Source organism: Eleutherodactylus coqui, chromosome 8 (genome assembly GCF_035609145.1).
Source record: "Eleutherodactylus coqui strain aEleCoq1 chromosome 8, aEleCoq1.hap1, whole genome shotgun sequence".
Classification (NCBI taxonomy): Eukaryota; Metazoa; Chordata; class Amphibia; order Anura; family Eleutherodactylidae; genus Eleutherodactylus; species Eleutherodactylus coqui.
In genome coordinates this window covers 209,363,255-209,385,194 of record NC_089844.1, presented here as the reverse complement: position 1 = coordinate 209,385,194, position 21,940 = coordinate 209,363,255, and the positions used below count along the sequence as shown (strand labels likewise).

The following is a 21,940-nucleotide window of genomic DNA, read 5'->3' as shown; positions in this document are numbered from 1 at the left end:
GGTTAGTCAGTGGGGGTCTGTTACCCAGGATCTATGCCAATCAGCTATTCACCAGGCCAATGCACTTGTGTACTTAGGTGATTGCTGCAGGAACCAGACAGCTCCATCTCACTGTAGTGGCCAGCCTTTGTATTGCAGGCAATGTTCCCATAGAATTTAATGGCCTGTAATACCAAGCCTGGCCACTGCAGTGGGAATGGAGCTGTCTGCTTCCTGCAGAAATCAGCTGAGTACACAAATCACACCAGTGTGGTGAACAGTTGATCACTGGTAGACCTCCACTGATCTGCTATTAATGGTCTAACTGGAGGATAGGCTACCAATAGTCTACAACTGACATCCCCAATTTTGTAGCGTCAGCGCTGATTTTGTTCCTGCTGCCACCCTCGATAAAACTGAACAATTTATCACAAAAGTCAATAGGAGTTTCGAATGTTAAAATCGCATCGCACGAAAATCATAAGTTCGTGTGATGCAATAAACAAGGCGAGCTCCATAGGGAGACATGGGAGAGAAAACGTAGCGCATTGTAGAAAGATAGAGCATGACTGAAAATATTGCTAATGAGAAGGAAAGCATTGGAAAGCTTGGGTTTCACAAGCGTGTTTTGTGGCACTGTTGCATCGCCGGAAATTGCGTGATTTTGTAGCCCGCGTGAAAGCGGCCTAAATCTCTACCTCGCAGACTCCCTAATTAAAGATTCTGTGGCTGTCCCTTTAGTCTGTTGGAACACTATAACTCCCAGCATGCCCGAACATCTGCAGACGCTTTCAGGACCCGCTGAGAGTTGTAGTTTTCTGTCGGCGAGCGGTACATTCAGACGTCCCGGAAAATGGTGCGGTTTATACAATACGCACTCCTATGCAGACGGCCGCGGTTTGGCCGCGCGAAATCTCGTGCGGCAAACAAACCGCGGCATGTCCTATTTTTGTGCGGGGCTCGCTGAGCCTCGCACAGAAACGTCACTCACCCGGCCGCCGGCTCCGGTCTGCGCATGTGCATGTGCACATGAAAGAGCCAGGGCCGCAGGGCGCGGGTGAGTACGCGCTCGTCTCTGCAGGCGCTTGGGTCGGGTCCCGCTGGATCCGACCCGCTCGTCTGCAGGCGGCCTAACACGAACAGATTTCCGCCGCGTAATTCGCAGCGAAAATCCGCTGTGTTGCCCGCAGCTATTAGGTTCTATTGAACCTAATAGCTCAGGGCACACGGTGCGGAATTCCACCGTGGAATTCCGCACCGTAAAGTCTCCCGTCCTCACCCGCGGCATGCTCTATTTGCCGCGGGTGTACGCGCAGACGGCTTCCATTGCAGTCAATGGAAGCCGTCCGTTCACGCTATCTCCCGCTGTAGCACAGCGGAAGATAGCGTGAAAACGCTTCCCCGCATACCGCTGCCGCGTCATACCGCTGCCGCGGTGGGCGTGTCATATGACGCGGCGGCGGTGGGCGGGGAAGCGTCATGCGGGACCCAGAACTCCGGATCCGCTGGTAAGTATGGGGTCTCTGGGGGGCGCCGTGACAGGCTTCGCTGCGGAATATTCCGCGGCGGAGCCCGTCACGGCCGTGTGCAGCCGGCCTAAGGCTGGTATAACACGGGCGTAAGTGCATTTGCATAGCATATTTGCAGGTGCATGTTTTTCATTACCTTCTGCATGTACAAATCCCTCTGCTGCGACTTTGCTGGATGCACATATAGACAACAGTGTGTGCAACCGGGATCTTACCCAACCCCTCCCCTGACCTCCTTAGTTCTGCAGGAAAAGGGAGGAGGCACTTCACTGGGCGCACGCGCTTCCACTCACAGCAGCGCCGAGAAGAGGAGCAGCGACGCTCTAAAGACCAGGCAGAGGGTGAGTATATAGGTTTCAGGGGTTTTTTTGTGGTTTTTTTTTACCACTGAGGCCATTGTGGGGGTCACTATTACTACTGAGGCGGATATAGGGGACACTATTACTACTGAGGTCACTGCAGGGGTCATTATTACTACTGGGGTGGATACAGGGGACACTATTACTACTGCTGTCACTGTGTGTGGGGTCACTATTACTACTGAACTCACTGTGTGGGGGGTCACTATTACTACTGGGGCAGATATAGAGGGCACTGTTACTACTAAAGCCACTGTTGGGGTCACTATTACTACTTGGGTGAATATAGGGGACACTGTGGGGGTCACTATTACCACCGAATCCACTGTGGGGGTCACTTATGATTGGGGTCACTGTGGGGGTCACTAATACTACTGAGTCCACTGTGGGGGACACTATTACTACTGGCACCACTGTGGGAGACTCTATTACTGCTGGGGCCAATATGGGGCGACGAAAATAAGCTCAATTTTTCAGCATTTTTTTTTCCGTGTTTACCATACGGGATATTAAGGCATGAGGTTGGCTGCACACAAGCATATTTGCATTGCAGAATCCAGAGCCGGCGTCCGTCTCCTGATTCTGCAGCAGATTCCGCCCATAGCATGCTATGGAAAAGCACTTTTTCCTGCACACAAGTGGACATCAATCGCCATTTTCTTTTCGTGGAGGGAAAAAAAAAATAAAATAAAAAAATCGCAGTATGCTCTTCTTTAAGTGCGGTGTCCACACAAACGGCTTTTTGTACTGCACTGCACATATCCGACTACTTGCTGTCTGGACCATCTGCAGTACAGAAAGGAAAACAGGTATGCGGGGGTCACCAGCTGGGCACATGGTCAGATTCCACTGTGGGATCCAGCATCCGGCATCTGACCCGCCTCTGACCCGCCCATGTGCAGCCGGCCTTTTTCCTAATAGATTGGATTTATAATTTATTTATGCATTAATATATATATTTTTTGTAGTAATTTAAAAAAATGTATTTAACTTTTTTTTTTAACCTCCCCCCCATAGGTGACTTGAACATGTGATCATTTTTACAATATACTGCAATACTTCAGTATTACACTGTATTGTATTTCTGCAGGCATTTTATTAAGCTGTGCCTTCGGTATAGCTTAATAGGCAGAAACAAATGATACCTGAACACCACCCTGCAATCTCATTATGTGGGAGGGGGCATATGGGAGACAGAGGGAGATAGTTAGCCCCCTCTGTTGGGCCTTTTAAATGCCACTGTCAGCATCTAAATGGTTAACAGCTGTGTTCAGACTTATACAAAGCACATGTCTTATATAAAGCAGGCTCAGCTCCCAAGCCTATATAAGACTTATCAACAGGGAGTCAGGGAAAGCCAGACAACTGCATACAAACCCTGGGACCTTAGAGCCTGCCCACATCACCTGATCCTCACCAACGCGCTCACCACCTCTTAAAGGCACACGTTCCTGAGAAATAAAACACTGCAGGTAGAACATAAGGCACGGCCCTTATAACATGGAGAAAATCAAGGAAGTCCTACCCCCACCCTCCTTACACCTGCTCCCTAAAGAGCACCACCACTAGAGGGCATACATGCACTTGTACACCCTTGACTGTTAAGGGATTAAGAACTGTAACCACCAAAAACTACCTTGAAAGCATAACCACTAAGAGTGTGCCTCTATGGCACATGCATATTGTTGCCTCAGTAGTGTCCGAATGTTGTTGCGCCGTTCTTCTGCTGCGGTAAACTCAACAATGCCCTAGTTTGTGCTCATTACCCACAAAAAAAAATCTCAAAAGCATGGCATCTGGACATGATGTAACGTGTGACAATACATAAGGTCCATTCTACAATTAGGTAGAATCATCACTGACGTCCTGTAGGGAAGCCAAGACACATAATACTTCCAAAATGCTTTCGGTCCAAAGGAACCCAACAAGCGTCCGCGGTGCAGATGTCGTTCCTACCTTCTCTTGATGTCTGAGGCAGCAGCGTAATGCACGGACGTTCTTCCCCAGTCATCGGCTTCATTAACGCTGGCCCCAGCTTGTACCAGAGCTTCGACACACAGAAAATGGGCATTGGCAGATGCATAATGAAGGGGCGTCCTGCAAGAAGAAAGCGTTGCAGCCATCAGTAGATACAACAGTCATCAGTCCTACGGGAGCTCTTCTTCACCACCACAGTATGGTCTACAGGTGAAGACCACTGCAACCTGGTCAACAGAAAGCAGAAGGTAGCCATCTCACCAGTCCAGCGTACATACATACTGTGCCCCCTGCATGTCTACAATGCCATTAACCCCTCAGTGACACCGCCTATTTTGGACCTGAGGACAACAATTTTGGGGGGGATTTTCATCTGCTCTTTTCTAAAGCCATTACTTGTTTCCTTTTTCCGTTAGCGTGTCCGTATGAGGGCTTGTTTTTTGTGTGGCAGTATAATTGGTACAAATTATACATGTCTGCTGTACATAGCAGACTCAGGGTCATTATTTCACTCGGACTGGCATGGCAATCATCGGGGTTGGGGGATGATGGAGTGAGAGAACTCCAAACTGCTTAGATACCATGGTCAACATTTTAGGAGTTAAACGGCTGAGATTGGTCCGAACTCCGATCCCAGCCGATGCATCAGGACCGCGGCTGTTAGAGTTACAATCCCAATGTGGAAACTGTAGGCTCAGGTAGTGACGCCGCTCCTTGCCCTTACATGTATCAGAAAGCGATAAATATATGATACGGTACGTGATGTGATTAGCTGCTTTAACCTTAAGCTTTTCTTAAAGGGGTTGTCCCGCGGCAGCAAGTGGGGGTATACACTTCTGTATGGCCATATTAATGCACTTTGTAATGTACATTGTGCATTAATTATGAGCCATACAGAAGTTATTCACTTACCTGCTCCGTTGCTGGCGTCCTCGTCTCCATGGTGCCGTCTAATTTTCAGCGTCTAATCGCCCGATTAGACGCGCTTGCGCAGTCCTGTCTTCTGTCTTCTGAATGGGGCCGCTCGTGCCAGAGAGCGGCTCCTCGTAGCTCCGCCCCGTCACAATCAGGAGGCTGGAATCGGCAATGGACCGCACAGAAGACCTGCGGTCCACCGAGGGTGAAGATCCCGGCGGCCATCTTCACAAGGTAAGTAAGAAGTCACCGGAGCGCGGGGATTCGGGTAAGTACTACCCGTTTTTTTTTTTTATCCCTGCATCGGGTTTCTTTCGCGCCGAACAGGGGGGCTATTGAAAAAAAAAAAACGTTTCGGCACGGGACAACCCCTTTAAGACTCTTGTTTCGAGATGATATTTTGGAGGCTTTCGAAAAAGTTTTCCAATGGTTTCAATGCAGGCAAAAAAACCCATGTTAATCTTACCGCCCATATCGGTCCTTCCGAGACAAGTCTGCTTCAAGGTTCTGTAACAGTTTAATGCACTCTATATTCCTGTACAAGAGATGATAAAGACTTTAATAGAGGTTAAAGTGGAGCCCTAAATAAAGAAATATGAGAATGTAGTAGGGCAATATATACAGAGGTTGGTTCTGGGGCTGTATTTATGTACTGAGCTTTGTTCTGGTACAGTATCAATGTACGGAGCTTGGTTCAGGTGCTGTATGTTATGAGCTCAGTGCCAGTGCTGTATTTATGTACCGAGCTTTATTCTGGTACAGTATCTATGTATGGAGCTTGGTTCAGGTGCTATATGTTATGAGCTCAGTGCCAGTGCTGTATTTATGTACTGAGCTTTATTCTGGTATTGTATCTATGTACGGAGTTTGGTTCAGGTGCTGTATGTTATGAGCTCAGAGACAGTGCTGTATTTATGTACCGAGCTTTATTCTGGTACAGTATCTATGTATGGAGTTTGGTTCAGGTGCTGTATGTTATGAGCTCAGAGCCAGTGCTGTATTTATGTACCGAGCTTTATTCTGGTACAGTATCTATGTATGGAGCTTGGTTCAGGTGCTGTATGTTATGAGCTCAGTGCCAGTGCTGTATTTATGTACCAAGCTTTATTCTGGTACAGTATCTATGTACGGAGCTTGGTTCAGGTGCTGTATGTTATGAGCTCAGTGCCAGTGCTGTATTTATGTACTGAGCTTTATTCTGGTATTGTATCTATGTACGGAGTTTGGTTCAGGTGCTGTATGTTATGAGCTCAGAGCCAGTGCTGTATTTATGTACCAAGCTTTATTCTGGTACAGTATCTATGTACGGAGTTTGGTTCAGGTGCTGTATGTTATGAGCTCAGAGCCAGTGCTGTATTTATGTACTGAGCTTTGTTCTGGTACAGTATCTATGTACGGAGTTTGGTTCAGGTGCTGTATGTTATGAGCTCAGTGCCAGTGCTGTATTTATGTACTGAGCTTTATTCTGGTATTGTATCTATGTACGGAGTTTGGTTCAGGTGCTGTATGTTATGAGCTCAGTGCCAGTGCTGTATTTATGTACTGAGCTCTATTCTGGTATTGTATCTATGTACGGAGTTTGGTTCAGGTGCTGTATGTTATGAGCTCAGAGCCAGTGCTGTATTTATGTACCGAGCTTTATTCTGGTACAGTAGCTATGTATGGAGCTTGGTTCTGGTGCTATATGTTATGAGCTCAGTGCCAGTGCTGTATTTATGTACTGAGCTCTATTCTGGTATTGTATCTATGTACGGAGTTTGGTTCAGGTGCTGTATGTTATGAGCTCAGAGCCAGTGCTGTATTTATGTACTGAGCTTTATTCTGGTATTGTATCTATGTACGGAGTTTGGTTCAGGTGCTGTATGTTATGAGCTCAGTGCCAGTGCTGTATTTATGTACTGAGCTTTGTTCTGGTACAGTATCTATGTATGGAGCTTGGTTCAGGTGCTGTATGTTATGAGCTCAGTGCCAGTGCTGTATTTATGTACTGAGCTTTATTCTGGTACAGTATCTATGTACGGAGCTTGGTTCAGGTGCTGTATGTTATGAGCTCAGTGCCAGTGCTGTATTTATGTACTGAGCTTTATTCTGGTACAGTATCTATGTACGGAGCTTGGTTCAGGTGCTGTATGTTATGAGCTCAGAGCCAGTGCTGTATTTATGTACCGAGCTTTATTCTGGTACAGTATCTATGTACTGAGGTTGGATCTGGTGCTGTATGTTATGAGCTCAGTGCCAGTGCTGTATTTATGTACCAAGCTTTATTCTGGTATTGTATCTATGTACTGAGGTTGGTTCTGGAGTTTTATTGTAGTGATTGCATTTGTTACGAGTTTGGTTCTGCTGTTGTATTTTAGGATGAGTTCTGGAGCAACTGTGAAATATACTATCTACATCCCTCACTAGACATGGTAGAGAGCAGCATGGTCTTTGGGACATGTGGTTGTAAAAAGGTATAATATAAACCGGCAGATGGAGGGATAGCCATGCAGGATTCAGAATACGATGCAGCAGACGGAGTAACCAAAATGCACAAAATTTATTTCAGAGCACAGAAATAACAGTGAATAATGAAGGTTAAGCCATTGAACTTGTACTTTTGAGTTTCTAGGCGCCATCTACTGCTAGCAAAATTGCCGAAACACCACCGCTGTTGCTGCCAGCACCACCGTGGGGGCCGCTGTTGCTACTGGCGCCATATTATCTCTGTGTCACTTCAAACAGGTCTCGATGGTTCAAACAGGTATTGCGTATCTTGTGTATTGACACTTTCAATCACTGTAAAATGAGTTTTTTATTTCTTCTTGGGAGAAGTGCAGCATTTCATACTTCAACTCAGTCAGGGCTCTTCCAATCTTGCGTTTTTTTTCTTCCGTGCTTTTTTTCACACGATATAGCTGTTTTTTTTACGCGAATGTCATGGAACTTTCTAGTGTTAAAAGCTCATTGCACAAAAAAAGCAAATTTGCATTTTTTCTGCAATGCATTATTTAACCCCTTCATGACACGGCCTATTTTGGGCTTAAGGACGCAACAATTTTTGGCGGATTTTCTTCTCCATTTATCAAAAGTCATAACTTTTTTATTTTTCCGTCGACGCGGCCGTATGAGGGCTTGTTTTTTGCGTGGCGAACTGTAGTTTTTATCGGTGCCACTCTTGGGTACATAGACTATATTGTAAAACGTTTTTTTTTTTTTTAATGATAGCAGGGAGAGAAAACGCATCAATTCTGCCATAGATTTTTTTTTTTTTTTTTTACAGCGGTACTCATGCAGCATAAATGAGACATTCCATTTTTTCTGCGGGTCGGTACGGTTACAACGATACCAAAATTCTTACATTTTTTTTAGGTTTTCCCACTTTTCTGCAATAAAAACCCTGTTTCTGGGTAATCTTTTTTTTTTTTCTAAATCGCTGCATTCAAAGTCCTGTAACTTTTTTATTTTTTGATGTACGGCACTCTATGAGGGCTTATTTTTTGCGAGACGAGCTGTAGATTTTATTGGTACCATTTTGGGGTACATACGGCTTTTTTGATCACTTTTATTGCGTTTTTAGTGAGGCGAAATGCTAAAAATTAGCATTTTGCCTCAGTTTTTTAGCGTTTTTTTTGCGTTTTTTTCCGTGCACAGTCAAAAGCATGTGCAACTTATTGTACGCATCGTTACGGACGCGACAATACCAAATATGTGAGGTTTTAATTTTTTTTTAACCTTTTTTTATGCTAATCTGAGAAAAAGCATTAAAAAATGGTTTTTTTAACTCTTTTTTTTAATCTTTGTTTTTCTTACACTGTTTGTGTCCCTCTGAGGGACTTTAACCACTGCCCTGATGATCGCTGGTATAAGGCATGGCAGAGCTACTGCTCTGCCATGCCTTATAGCTTGTACAGCGATTATAGGCACAGGCAATACAGGACGCCAGTGTCTGGCGTCCTGTTGCCATGGTGACAGGCTGGGCTCTCGCGATGACATCGCGAGTTCCGGCCGGAGACACAGAGGGAGCCGCACTCCCTCTGTGAACTCTTTCCCTGCCACGATCTACTTAGATCGTGGCAGGGAAGGGGTTCACAGCGGGGGATGCATCTCCGATGCCCCCCCGCTGTTGCAGCGGGACGCCGGCTGTGACTGACAGCCGGCTCCCGCTGCGAGAGAGCGCGGGATCTTATGTGATCCCGCGCTATCTCCAGGACGTAAGTTTACGCCCTGTTGCGGGAAGGGGTTAACATTGGAAAGTCCCATTGACATTTGTGTGAAAAAAAATGCAGTGATAGCACATGAAAAAACCGTGCAAGGAAAACGCAAGTGTGGAAGAGCCCTCAGGATGGGGTTTTGGGGCATGCCTGTCTAGTAAAGGAATTCATAAATTTAATTTGACCATTTTTGTAAGAAGGACATCAGTGCAGTCAGAATCGGTATAGACATAGATCAGAATTAAAAGGGACGTAAACCCAGGATCTCAGCTTACGCACTATACATGTACTCACCCTCCTGCAGCCGCAGCGTGAAGGAACGTTCTACCAAAAGTATCTGGAACACTCTGCTCAAACCCTGGAGAGACAAAACAAAATGACTCCTACTAACAGAATCCCCGTGTAACGTCCAACATGCTGAAGTCCAGGAGGTTCTAGTGGTACAGCAGCACAGAGGAGAGAGCCACATTCTTGGATTACTTGTGTCAAACGAGTTCTCATCAGCAGTTCACCCGCAGCAGCAGATCAGAAATAAAGCCGATTTCTTTTAATATTTCACTTGCAAAACAATTTCTTGGTTACCCATGAAATCACCAAAAATCCACAATCTGGATCACGCCTGACCGCTCTGCTTTAATGGAAGGCTATCACCCAAATTTGACTTCAAGATGTGTTCTTTTCCTGCGCAAATATGTAGGGAAATTGAAAATTCTGTGTATTTTTTCTGAGGGACAGAATTGCGCACACAAAATCCACGCATGTGAACCAACCCAAAGGCCGGATTCACACAACTGTACTTGTGCGCGCAATACACAGAAAATGGATCTGACTTCTCTGATGGGTTCATTCACATGCACATTATGTACAAAACAATATGCATAGCGTTCTATTGTCCTGTGCATCTGTGAAGGGAAAAGAACCACATATTAACCCCTTCATGACACGGCCTATTTTGGGCTTAAGGACGCAACAATTTTTGGCGGATTTTCTTCTCCGTTTATCAAAAGTCATAACTTTTTTATTTTTCCGTCGACGCGGCCGTATGAGGGCTTGTTTTTTGCGTGGCGAACTGTAGTTTTTATCGGTGCCACTCTTGGGTACATAGACTATATTGTAAAACGTTTTTTTTTTTTTTTTTAATGATAGCAGGGAGAGAAAACGCATCAATTCTGCCATAGATTTTTTTTTTTTAACAGCGGTACTCATGCAGCATAAATGAGACATGCCATTTTTTCTGCGGGCCGGTACGGTTACAACGATACCAAAATTCTTACTTTTTTTTAGGTTTTCCCACTTTTCTGCAATAAAAACCCTTTTTCTGGGTAATCTTTTTTTTTTTTCTACATTGCTGCATTCAAAGTCCTGTAACTTATTTATTTTTTGATGTACGGCACGCTATGAGGGCTTATTTTTTGCGAGACAAGCTGTAGATTGTATGGTACCATTTTGGGGTACATACAGCTTTTTTGATCACTTTTATTGCGTTTTTAGTGAGGCAAAATGCTAAAAATTAGCATTTTGCCTCAGTTTCTTAGCGTTTTTTTTAGAGTTTTTTTTTCCGTGCACAGTCAAAAGTATGTGCAACTTATTGTACGCGTCGTTACGGATGCGACAATACCAAATATGTGGGATTTTATTTTTTTTTTACCTTTTTTTATGCTAATCTGAGAAAAAGCATTAAAAAATGTTTTTTTTTACTCTTTTTTTAAATATTTTTTTAATTCTTTTTTTAATCTTTGTTTTTTTTACACTGTTTGTGTCCCTCTGAGGGACTTTAACCACTGCCCTGATGATCGCTGGTATAAGGCATGGCAGAGCTACTGCTCTGCCATGCCTTATTGCTTGTACAGCGATTATAGGCACAGGCAATACAGGACGCCAGTGTCTGGCGTCCTGTTGCCATGGTGACAGGCCGGGCTCTCGCGATGACATCGCGAGTTCCGGCCGGAGACACAGAGGGAGCCGCGCTCCCTCTGTGAACTCTTTCCCTGCCGCGATCCACTTAGATCGCGGCAGGGAAAGGGTTAACAGCGGGGGGCGCATCTCCGATGTCCCCCCGCTGTTGCAGCAGGACGCCGGCTGTGACTGACAGCCGGCTGCGGGATAGCGCGGGATCTTATGTGATCCCGCGCTATCTCCAGGACGTAAGTTTACGCCCTGTTGCGGGAAGTACCAGGCTGCCAGGACGTAAACTTACGCCCTGCAGCGGGAAGGGGTTAACTCATCAAACTCATTGGCGGTTTCAATGGCAGAGAGCATTGGTGAGCGTTTCTTTGCTGACACATTTGTGCATTGTGAGTGCAAAAAGTAAATAAAATCTGCCGAAACACAAGCAAAAATGGAACAAACATTCTGCAAAAATGCGTCACAAATACGCGTGCAAATAGGCTTATGATCGTATAAATCCGGTCTTCTCTTTTGTCAAATTATCTCCTATGCAAAGATATTGGCCAATAAGTTTCTCCCATGCGATATGCTAATGAGCCCGGGCCGTGATGGGCGTTTCGACTCTGCCAGCGGTCTGGCACTATTCCAGCCTTTTCTGCTAAAACCGCCCCCTATCTTGCTGAGTTCCGGCTCCAGCTCTTCCCGCTGGAGATGTCATGTGTTACCCCTCCAATGTGAGTGACATCAGTTTGGTCTGAGAATGAGTCCCTGCGCATGCGCTCGATCACTTAGTGCGGCACAGCTGCATGGAAGGTCGAATGCAAAATACGTCACCACACAAAAACCATGCCCCGTATGGCCATGTCGACGGAGGAATACATTTATGGTTTTTTGAAAAGTTGAAAAGAGATTAAAATCCCAACAAAAAATAGTTGCTTCCTTACCGTCAAAATAGGACACTAATGGGTTAAAGATTACAGATGAGGGTCCCTCAACAGTCACATTGAGACTATACTCTCATTAATCATCAGACTCCACATATTCTAGCCCATATAACCCCCTCCACTATATAGAGCTACTACTATGATGTTACATCTCAGCTCTACATGGTAATAAATACCCTCATGACTACATTGTGTCTCAGAATATGAGAGCAGCGTGTGCTCCCCAGCACCCAGCAGAGGTCTACCAGACATGAGAGGACATGGCAGCAGAGTGTGCTCCGCAGCACCCAGCAGAGGCCTAGCAGGCATAGGAGAGGACATGAGAGCAGTGTGTGCTCTGCAGCACCCAGCAGAGGCCTAGCAGGCATAAGAGAGGATACGAGAGCAGCGTGTGGTCTACAGCAACCAGCAGAGGCCTAGCAGACATAAGAGAGGACATAAGAACAGTGTGTGCCCCACAGCACCCAGCAGAGGCCTAGCAGACATAAGAGAGGACATGAGAGCAGGGTGTGCTCCGCAGCACGCAGCAGAGGCCTTCCAGGCATAAGAGGACATGAGAGCAGCGTGTGCTCCACAGCACCCAGCAGAGACCTAGCAGACATAAGAGAGGACATGAGAGCAGCGTGTGCTCCGCAGCACCCAGCAGAGGCCTAGCAGGCATAAGAGAGGATACGAGAGCAGCGTGTGCTCCCCAGCACCCAGCAGAGGTCTACCAGACATGAGAGGACATGGCAGCAGAGTGTGCTCCGCAGCACCCAGCAGAGGCCTAGCAGGCATAGGAGAGGACATGAGAGCATTGTGTGCTCTGCAGCACCCAGCAGAGGCCTAGCAGGTATAAGAGAGGACATGCGGAGCACACGCTGCTATCAGCACCTAGCAGAGACCTAGCAGACATAAGAGAGGATACGAGAGCAGCGTGTGGTCTACAGCAACCAGCAGAGGCCTAGCAGACATAAGAGAGGACATGGCAGCAGAGTGTGCTTTGCAGCACCCAGCAGAGGCCTAGCAGGCATAGGAGAGGACATGAGAGCAGTGTGTGCTCTGCAGCACCCAGCAGAGGCCTAGCAGGCATAAGAGAGGACATGCGGAGCACACGCTGCTCTCAGCACCCAGCAGAGACCTAGCAGACATAAGAGAGGATACGAGAGTAGCGTGTGTTCTACAGCAACCAGCAGAGGCCTAGCAGACATAAGAGAGGACATAAGAACAGTGTGTGCCCCACAGCACCCAGCAGAGGCCTAGCAGACATAAGAGAGGACATGAGCGCAGTGTGTGCTCCGCAGCACGCAGCAGAGGCCTAGCAGACATAAGAGAGGACATGAGAGCAGCGTGTGCTCCACAGCACCCAGCAGAGACCTAGCAGACATAAGAGAGGACATGAGAGCAGTGTGTGCTCCGCAGCACCCAGCAGAGGCCTAGCAGGCATGGGAGAGGGCATGAGAGCAGTGTGTGCTCCGCAGCACCTAGCAGAGGCCTAGCAGGCATAAGAGAGGATACGAGAGCAGCATGTGCTCCGCAGCACCCAGCACAGGCCTAGCAGACATAAAAGAGGACATGAGAGCAGTGTGCGCTCCGCAGCACCCAGCAGAGACCTACCAGACATAAGAGAGGACATTAGAGCAGCATGTGCTCCCCAGCAGAGGCCTACCAGACATAAGGGAGGACATTACAGCAGCATGTGCTCCCCAGCACTTAGTAGAGGCCTAGCAGACATAAGAGAGGACATGAGAGCAGTGTGTGCTCCCAAGCACCCAGCAGAGGCCAGTATTAGTCTATCTTGACGCCACCAGAAAGTGGTGTCAAGATTGACAGAGGGGTGACCCCCCCCCCTGTCAGTGATTGGCTTCTTATCAGCTTGGAAGGCCACTAAGCATTTAGCGCTGCCAGGACGTAGCAGAGAGGAGTCGGCAGACGGCTGGGTGTCGTTGCCATTGTAATGGAAATTATTTGATTGTAAGGTATTATAATAATTATATGAATTTAAAAATGCGCAATGAGAGACACCATTGAAATATACCAGAAGTTACTTCACAAACTAGGGACATATGTCTGGATGAGATAAGAATATCAAGAAGCTTCCACATGTTAGCTGAAGGGGCCCTAGGAATATCAAGATGCTAAGGGGGGTTAACTCCTCTCACTAGGAATAAAAGAATAATGTTCATAAACTAGAAATATGTGGATGTGTATATATATATATAGATATACATGTATGTATATATATGTGCATGTGTATGTGTATATGAAGGTGCACATGTATGTATTTGTGCCTATATGTATGTAAATGTGGGTATATAAGTAATATTTAATATTACGCCACAGAGTCATGAAAAGGACTACACAAAATGGCCGACCACATGCTTAGCTAAAGTACAAGGAATACATATGTATTGATAAGATAAGGATTTCGAGCCACAGGGGCCCCTCAGCACTCTGTGAACATGTTACTCAATACTGACTTGGGAGTTTCTGGGTGGGATGAGAAACTAGCCAATAAACGGACATAGTTGATGCGGCCCACCTATGTTGGGGCTATAAATAAAGATGGCCGACATCGATTTGTTGGGAATTCTTTGATGAATCCATAACTGTGTGGGCTCTGTCATTTAATTCCTCCGTCATATGACGTACTGAACTCTAGGTGTGGCAGCCCTACTGCACGGGTCACCGAGACATCAGTCACAGGGTACACTCTGCTGTCCCTCCGCAGGCTATCGCCGTAGCATGGGTCATATGACGACATTCACAAGGTACACTCTGCTGTCCCTCAGCAGGCTATCGCCCTAACATGGGTCATATGACGTCAGTCACAAGGTACACTCTGCTGTCCCTCAGCAGGCTACCACCGTAGCATGGGTCATATGACGTCATTCACAAGGTACACTCCGCTTTCCCTAGACGGCCATATATTTTTGCCGCGACACCATGGAGCAGCTCATGCGTGCCCAGGGGCCACTTTGGCAGTGGATAAGCGAGGGAGCGGGCAGCAGGGAAAACAGAGGCTGCGGTGGAAGCCGGACGGCTGTTCTGCCGGCGGAGCAGAAGATGCGTGCGCATCCTGTAGTTTTGCAGCGGTGACGGGGTGGATCAGACGGCAGGGAACCAAGAGGCTACGGCGGCTGCTGGCATGCAGCAGTCAGCCGGCGGGCCAGGTGGGCGTCAGGGCGGCAGAACAGATGCATGGCCAGCGGCAACATGGCGGTGGGTGGGGGAGCGGCCGTCATGCAGCATAGGCTCTTTGCCGGCTGGCGCAACTCAGCAGGGAGCCGGGGACCGCCGATCTGCTCACACTGATCGCTGCAGCGTCTGCATTGATGACTGCCTGCCCTGCTGCCTTTAGCGTGACGGTTAATTATCATTATTACATCTTCATGCTGCCAGCTGCCAGCTTACAGCGGTAACATTGAAGTCATCATCAGCCTAAGGCAGCAGAGCAGCCAGTTATCAATGCACACTGGAGGACCTTCATGTCTTAAGCCTATCAGGAGCTGGGGGTGTGATGGGGGCATTCTTCCTGTCAAACCCCTAGCTCATGCTGGCGCCAAGATACACTAAGGCCTCATGTCCACGGGGAAAATCAGGCACGCTATGGATTCTCCATGGACATGAGGCTGAAAGTAAGAATTACCTCTCTGGATCTTCCCTTCTTCGCGGCCTGATCTTCTTTCCGTCGCGGTCGGATCTTCTTTCTTCGGCCCGGCGGATGTGCTCGGCACGTCGGCTGCGTGCATGCGCCGGGCACATCCGCCAGGCCGAAGAAAGAAGATCCGGCCGCGAAGAAGGAAGATCAGGCCGCGAAGAAGGGAAGACCCGTACCCATAGGCTTCAATAGAAGCCTGCGGGAGCAGTCCCCGCGGGAGACTCGAACTGAAATGGAGCATGTCCGGATTTTTTCCTGCACGCGGGACCCGCGCCTGCAGGGAATAAATGACATCCGCAGGTATTTAACTACCTGCGGGTGTCTAATGCATCCCTATGGGGCGCAGATCCGCGTGCAGGAAAAACGCTCCGGATTTTAATTCGTAATTTGCCCGTGGACATGAGGCCTAATACCACAGAGGCCTCGCAGACACAAGAGAGGACATGAGAGCAGCGTGTGCTCCACAGCACCCAGCAAAGGCCTAGCAGACATAAGAGAGGACATAAGAGCAGTGTGTGCTCCACAGCACCCAGCAGAGGCTTAGCAGACATAAGAGAGGACATAAGAGCAGTGTGTGCCCCGCAGCAGCCAGCAGAGGCCTAGCAGACATGAGAGCAGTAAGTGCTCCACAGCAGCCAGCAGAGGCCTAGCAGACATGAGAGCAGTAAGTGCTCCACAGCACCCAGCAGAGGCCTAGCAGACATGAGAGCAGTAAGTGCTCCACAGCACCCAGCAGAGGCCTAGCAGGCATAAGAGAGAACATGAATCCTGAAGAGAAGTATATAATGTGTAGGATATGGCTGGTTTTTCTGAGGATGTGCGATAAATATGAATCATTTACATCATAGCTCTCAAATTCACTTTCACTGAGGGCCACATCAGCCTTAGGGCTAACTTCACACGGGCGAGTGCAATATCTGTCTGTGAATCCTGCTCCCATATCGCGCTCCCCACTATGTGAAATCCCCGGGTATCCTTGCATTGCTTCGGGGATGCAGGGATCCTCCAGCACGGTTGTCACAGCTGGGGGAGGACGACTGTGGAGTTCTCCTATTCCTCTCTAGGGGTCCGGCAGCCCCTCTGCAAGATCTCGCAGCCAGAGAGAACATGCTGCGGTTTGTTCCTCATATAGTATCGCATCGCGGTGCCATGCAGAAAAAAAAACAAAAAAACAAACATTGCTCATGTGCATGACCCCATTCAAATGAATGGGGTTCATATTTGTTCAGCAACTCCCAGGTGGCGGCACAGCTTTGACAGCTCTACCCGTCACCCTAGTACACTGCCAAGGTAGGAAGCTCAGGGCTAAAGAGGTGGAAGGGAAGAATTCCCATCATAACTCATAGAGCGCCATAGCTGTGGTAAGGTGTAGTAATGCAGCATCGGAGCGAGACGCGCCAAAGTACAGGAGACCATGGGGATTGTGAGATGGATGTCATGGGTGGCTCTTCAATTTCTCCCGACAACGGCGGCAAAAGTGTCCTACCTCGGTCACAGCACAGCCGCACAAAATACAGATACATTTCTTATTAAGATTGATAGCGGTTTGTCACGTGACTCCAGCACATCATCCGGGACTACAGTAGTCAATGGTGGAAATAATTTAACACGAGTCCTCGTAGCTGTTTGGGTTAGCAAACTGGAAGTGCACAGTTTACTTCAGCTTTAACTTAGTGAAAATATGGTACAATGAACAGTAGCAATCTTGCAGGATGATAGCAGAACAAACTGTTATGCTGTACAGCTGAATTCCTAGTAAATACAATTTCCTCTTCAACGCTCTCTCTCTCTATTTGAACTCTGAAGGTTACCCACTATGAACTCCCACAGGACTAGTTATCGGTGAGGCTTACTGGAAGTGAATTTAGAACTAAGATGGCTGCTTACTACCCCTGGCTTTGAATTCACCGGGTTTTGTGTAACTCACTGTTTTAGTGGAACGGCTTCAACCATACTACCAGTAAGACTAGGGAGCTGGTGAATCCTGGTTTCCCTGAAGAGAAACACTTGCTTCAACTGCACACCCTCCGACCTCCTACGCAGATTGACTACTGAAGACTACTCTGACTCCTCCTTCACTTCCTGCCTTGCTACCGCACTTTCTCTCCTCCCCCTCAGTATAGAGGCTCACTGTCTAGTTTCCCACTCTGAACTCCAACCACACCCCTTGACCAATAAGTGGAGGCATGACATACAGCCAATTAGCAGCCAGCTGTTGCCAAGCTTTTAGCTTAAGAAGGGGGAGAAACAGGGTTTCTCTGACATAAGGCACCTCCTATGCCTCCTTGAAGCACATAGGCAAGCGTGACAGGACAATGATTGTGTGGCTATTCTGAAGCACCCTCTGAGCCTATACAGTTATATTTAGGGCTCATTCACATGGGCATATTTCACGGACCAAAACTGGGCATTTGGACATTTTGTGTTTTTTGAGCACATTTACTGCGTTTTTCATGTTCAGAAAAAACGCAAGAATATCCCATAGATTTCTCCTGCCTTCATGCATAAACATACAGTTTATGGGGGGATCTCAATTCTCCCCAATAATAGAAGTTACGGGAAAGAAGAATAGGCAAGATGGATTTGAACATGTGCGATCCTGTATTCTCACAGGAGATAAGTATATGCACATGTATGGCGGATGCGAAGCATATCTGAGGTGTACGACCACCTTAAGACGTGGTTTGGGGCAACATACAACCTTTATAGGACAACTACTGCAGCAACAGCCAGATGTTAGTTAACTTTTGTTGCTCTAATGGAGAGAAAAACTATCAGGCTACCTTCACACGGGCGAGTGCGATATGGGGCCGAGGAAGACAGCCGCATATCGCGCTTGTCAATGTGTGAGGCGGTTTTCATGCAAAAATGCCTTGCATCACTTCTGTGAAATTCCGATCCTCTGGGACTTGTTTCACGCGCGTCGGAGGATCGGCAAGTGGTTCCCATTGATTTTAATAGGAAACATCACATTGCACGGCATGCAATGTGTTTGAGTGTCCCATTGAAGCGATGCGTTCGAGGGACACAACACAAGTAGGACATGCAGCGATGTTTTACCTTGCAGCATGTGTATGACCCTAAAAGAATGGGAGTTCAAATTCACCTGAGATTTGTGCGCTTAGCAATGCACAAAACTTGCGCAAGATTCACGCTGGTGTGAATGTAGCCTGCAGGTGTAATGAGTGCCAGAATACAGGTGACTAATTCACTGAGGCAATCAAATGTTTCTTCACTGTAGATTTGGCTGCAGCAGATACAGGAAAGCAACATGCACAACATTGCAGATGTAATTGCAGGAATGCAGATAGAATATAGCAGTCTCTTTATACTGGTAACATTAGAATATGGCAATAGTCTCTAGTGAAGTCTCACTTGGCAATTCAACAGTAAACTCAGTATCGACCACTTCTTACACCAGGTACCCTTGCTCTGATAACACATTCAGTCTTATCACTGATAATAACCCTCCAGTATGAGGCCTCAGTTGCTGATAAATGGAAGACTGCAGCACAGATCAGAGGAGCAGCTGAAGTCATGACTGACTTCAAATTGTAAACCAATTGCTTGAAGCTGGGTTGCATTCTCGGCCCCCCATGCAGTGTGTTCTGTTAACCTGATTTCACTATCAGCAACGACTAACCTGGTGAACTCTTAAGACACAACTGGACTCTATTTACAGCTCAAGAATTTCATATCCTCTTTTCTCAAAAACACAAACTCCCTATTAAAAACATCCGCCTTTGATCAGAAAGTTGAACAAATCGTACTATAAAGCTAATCCTGTTTGTACCAAAACACTACCTTTAACGAGTCATTAAGGCAATGTTTGTTTGTAAGTTTGTTTGTTATAATGTTTATGTGAACATATAAGTGTGATAGACATGATGATTAGTCAGTGTAAAATGTCTATTGATTTGTACTAAACTAGATGGATTACGCAGCTGTAGTGACTTTAACTCTTAGAGGCTAACGACTGCATAATCTCATTATAGTAATTGCTGGACAATGGCATGGTGAAAAGATGTGTGTTTTGTGACTTCAGCCTAATGTGGAACTCTGCTGCATAAGGAAAGAGTTAAATCACAGTGCTATATGTATTGCTTGTGTTCATCTTGGATGTTTCCCCAGCCCTGCCCCCCACACAGAAACTTCTTAAATAATGCAGAAACTTCTCCAACAAAGAGATACTTACTTTCAGTTTTGACCACATGTTGTTAAGACAAAAGGCTCCTATGTAGACCGGACTTGAGAGAGGTGGGGAGAGGGGGAGGCGGGGGATTCTATATGATCCGACAAATGAGAATCCTATATGTTACTGATGTAATCTGTTGCACGCCCATTAAAGGGCAGGTGTTATGTCTTTCAATACAAGAGGCTGTTTGGACGTTCCTGCCCAGAGAGCCATTTTGGACATGAGACTGATAACTTGTGTCTGATCTGGTCGATGATGTGTGCACACTATACAATTTGGAAGCTACAGAATACCCCGAAACCTGCTGGAGGAAAATATGATCCAGTTCATAAGATCCCCCTGCAAGGGGTAATATGCAAATACCAACAAGCAAAAGGCCTCATCTCACAAATATATTGGGGCCTTGTACCGTTCGCAACTACCATACGTAGCAAAATGGGAGCGAGACATAAGCAACATTCTAGACGACGACGACTGGTGCCAGATTTGGAGATTACCCAGTTGTGGTGCCCGCAATACACTGATGTTAGAAACCTTGTATAAAATCCTATTACGCTGGTACTTATTTCCTACAAGAATTGCTCACGCAGTACCAGGTCGCTCTGAAGACTGTTTCCGGGGATGCTCCTCCCCAGGAGATATGTTCCACATATGGTGGTCCTGTCCTTGAGTCAAAAGACTCTGGATTAGGGTATATTTCCTCATATATACAGTAACTAATCATAACCTGCGTAAAAACCCATGGGAAGCCCTACAGAACAAACGGATTGCAAATATATCTCCAAACTCTAAAAAGCGGATTTTGTTCTTCTTCCTAGCCACAAAACAAACTATCGCTTGATCTTGGCAAAAAAACCTCACTGGACTTCTCTGAGGTTAAACGTTGAATTAATTAGTACCCGATTAATGAGAAATTAACATCAAAGGATAGGTATGACAGATTTCTAAATATTTTGACCCCATGGATAGATTACGCCCTCCCTACAGTGAAGGCTGACACCTCAACTGCACTATAAATACAAAGCCCAAAAGCTAACCTTGGGGATCCTTCCCCCCCTTGGGTTGCTGCCCCATGAGAGAACTCCCCCCACCCCTCCCCTACCCCAATACCTGCCTACCTCCCTCCTTTTCCCCTTCTGCAAGTTGGCCCTGGCCAGGCCACTGAGGTTTTTGAATCGTTTCTATGACAAAAACAACAATAAAAGGCAGAGAGGAATCTGGCTATAATGGATTAGAATTATACTACTACCACTAACCCAGCCCGCCTAGTACGCCTACATACATTATCTCACTGTTATATTCCTTTCAGTTTCCAGCAGTGCACTTACATACATACATACATACATACATACATACATACATACACACACACACACATTTCATGAAACTGAATCTGAAAAAAATTCTAAATAAAGGATGTTTTAGAACACAAGTAACATGACAGATAACACGGTTGGGATGGGAGACTCTACCTGATGACAACAGCCTCCTACAGCTCTCCGGATGTGCGTACAAAGCCGCCAAGTGTAACGGGAACATACCGTGTATACCACCTCTGAAATATCAAAAAGAGAATAGTTGTCAGCCTCGGATGCTCCCGCCTCGGTTTATAAAGCGTCTTTACGGTATCACTTACATGGTGGTTTTTGCTCCATATGACAATAAATTGCTAATTAAAAGGTCATGGCCATATTTGGCAGCCATATGTAATGACGTATTTCCATCTTTATCAGCACAATTAATATCCCCACCTTAAAGAGAAAAACAAGAATGAGTATCATGAATATACGGTTTACTACAGAACGCTCCAAGTTGTTGTAAAGACATAGAAATCAAAGTCACACCGCAGAACTATATAGAACCGTTGTTTATGGCTCTAGACCAATGGGATGTCAGTCCCACCTAAACCCCATGTAGCATTAGGCACCTGCGCTTGTAAAGGAACTAAGCACACTAACATCCAGTATTCCTTCTGCTGGGTGGGGGTTGGTTATGGCGTTTATTAATTTTTTTAACCGAACATTAACATAACTCACAACTCAGAAGTGAAATGGCAACCGAAGGCTAAACCTCGGGCAAGTCCGACTTCCCACCTCCAACTTCATTTCTCACCTTGAGAAGCATTGCAATGTAAACTGAAATACACAGATTTTTTTTTTCAAGTTTGTTATATATTTTTATTTATTTGCTCATTCCTTTATTTATGTCAGGAATCAAATCAGGGACCTCATAGCTCTCACTACTGAGCCATCCAGCGTGTGGACACTTCCCTTGCATGACTCTCAGCCTTGTTCCACGATTCCAGCTATCTAGTTCCTGCCT

At 46.5% G+C, this 21,940-nt stretch overlaps 1 protein-coding gene across 2 annotated transcripts in view; it reads right to left on the bottom strand.

Moving 5' to 3' along the window:
- ANKRD44 (ankyrin repeat domain 44) overlaps positions 1 to 21,940 on the bottom strand; it is a 152,661-nt gene that overhangs the window by 52,618 nt on the left and 78,103 nt on the right. For both annotated transcript variants that reach the window (XM_066577276.1, XM_066577277.1), the window contains 5 exons: positions 21,255 to 21,369; positions 21,091 to 21,173; positions 9,247 to 9,310; positions 5,226 to 5,294; positions 3,824 to 3,964 (listed from right to left, as the gene is read on the bottom strand). In XM_066577276.1, coding sequence (XP_066433373.1) covers positions 3,824 to 3,964; positions 5,226 to 5,294; positions 9,247 to 9,310; positions 21,091 to 21,173; positions 21,255 to 21,369 — 472 coding nt within the window. The remainder of the gene's footprint in view (positions 1 to 3,823; positions 3,965 to 5,225; positions 5,295 to 9,246; positions 9,311 to 21,090; positions 21,174 to 21,254; positions 21,370 to 21,940) is intronic.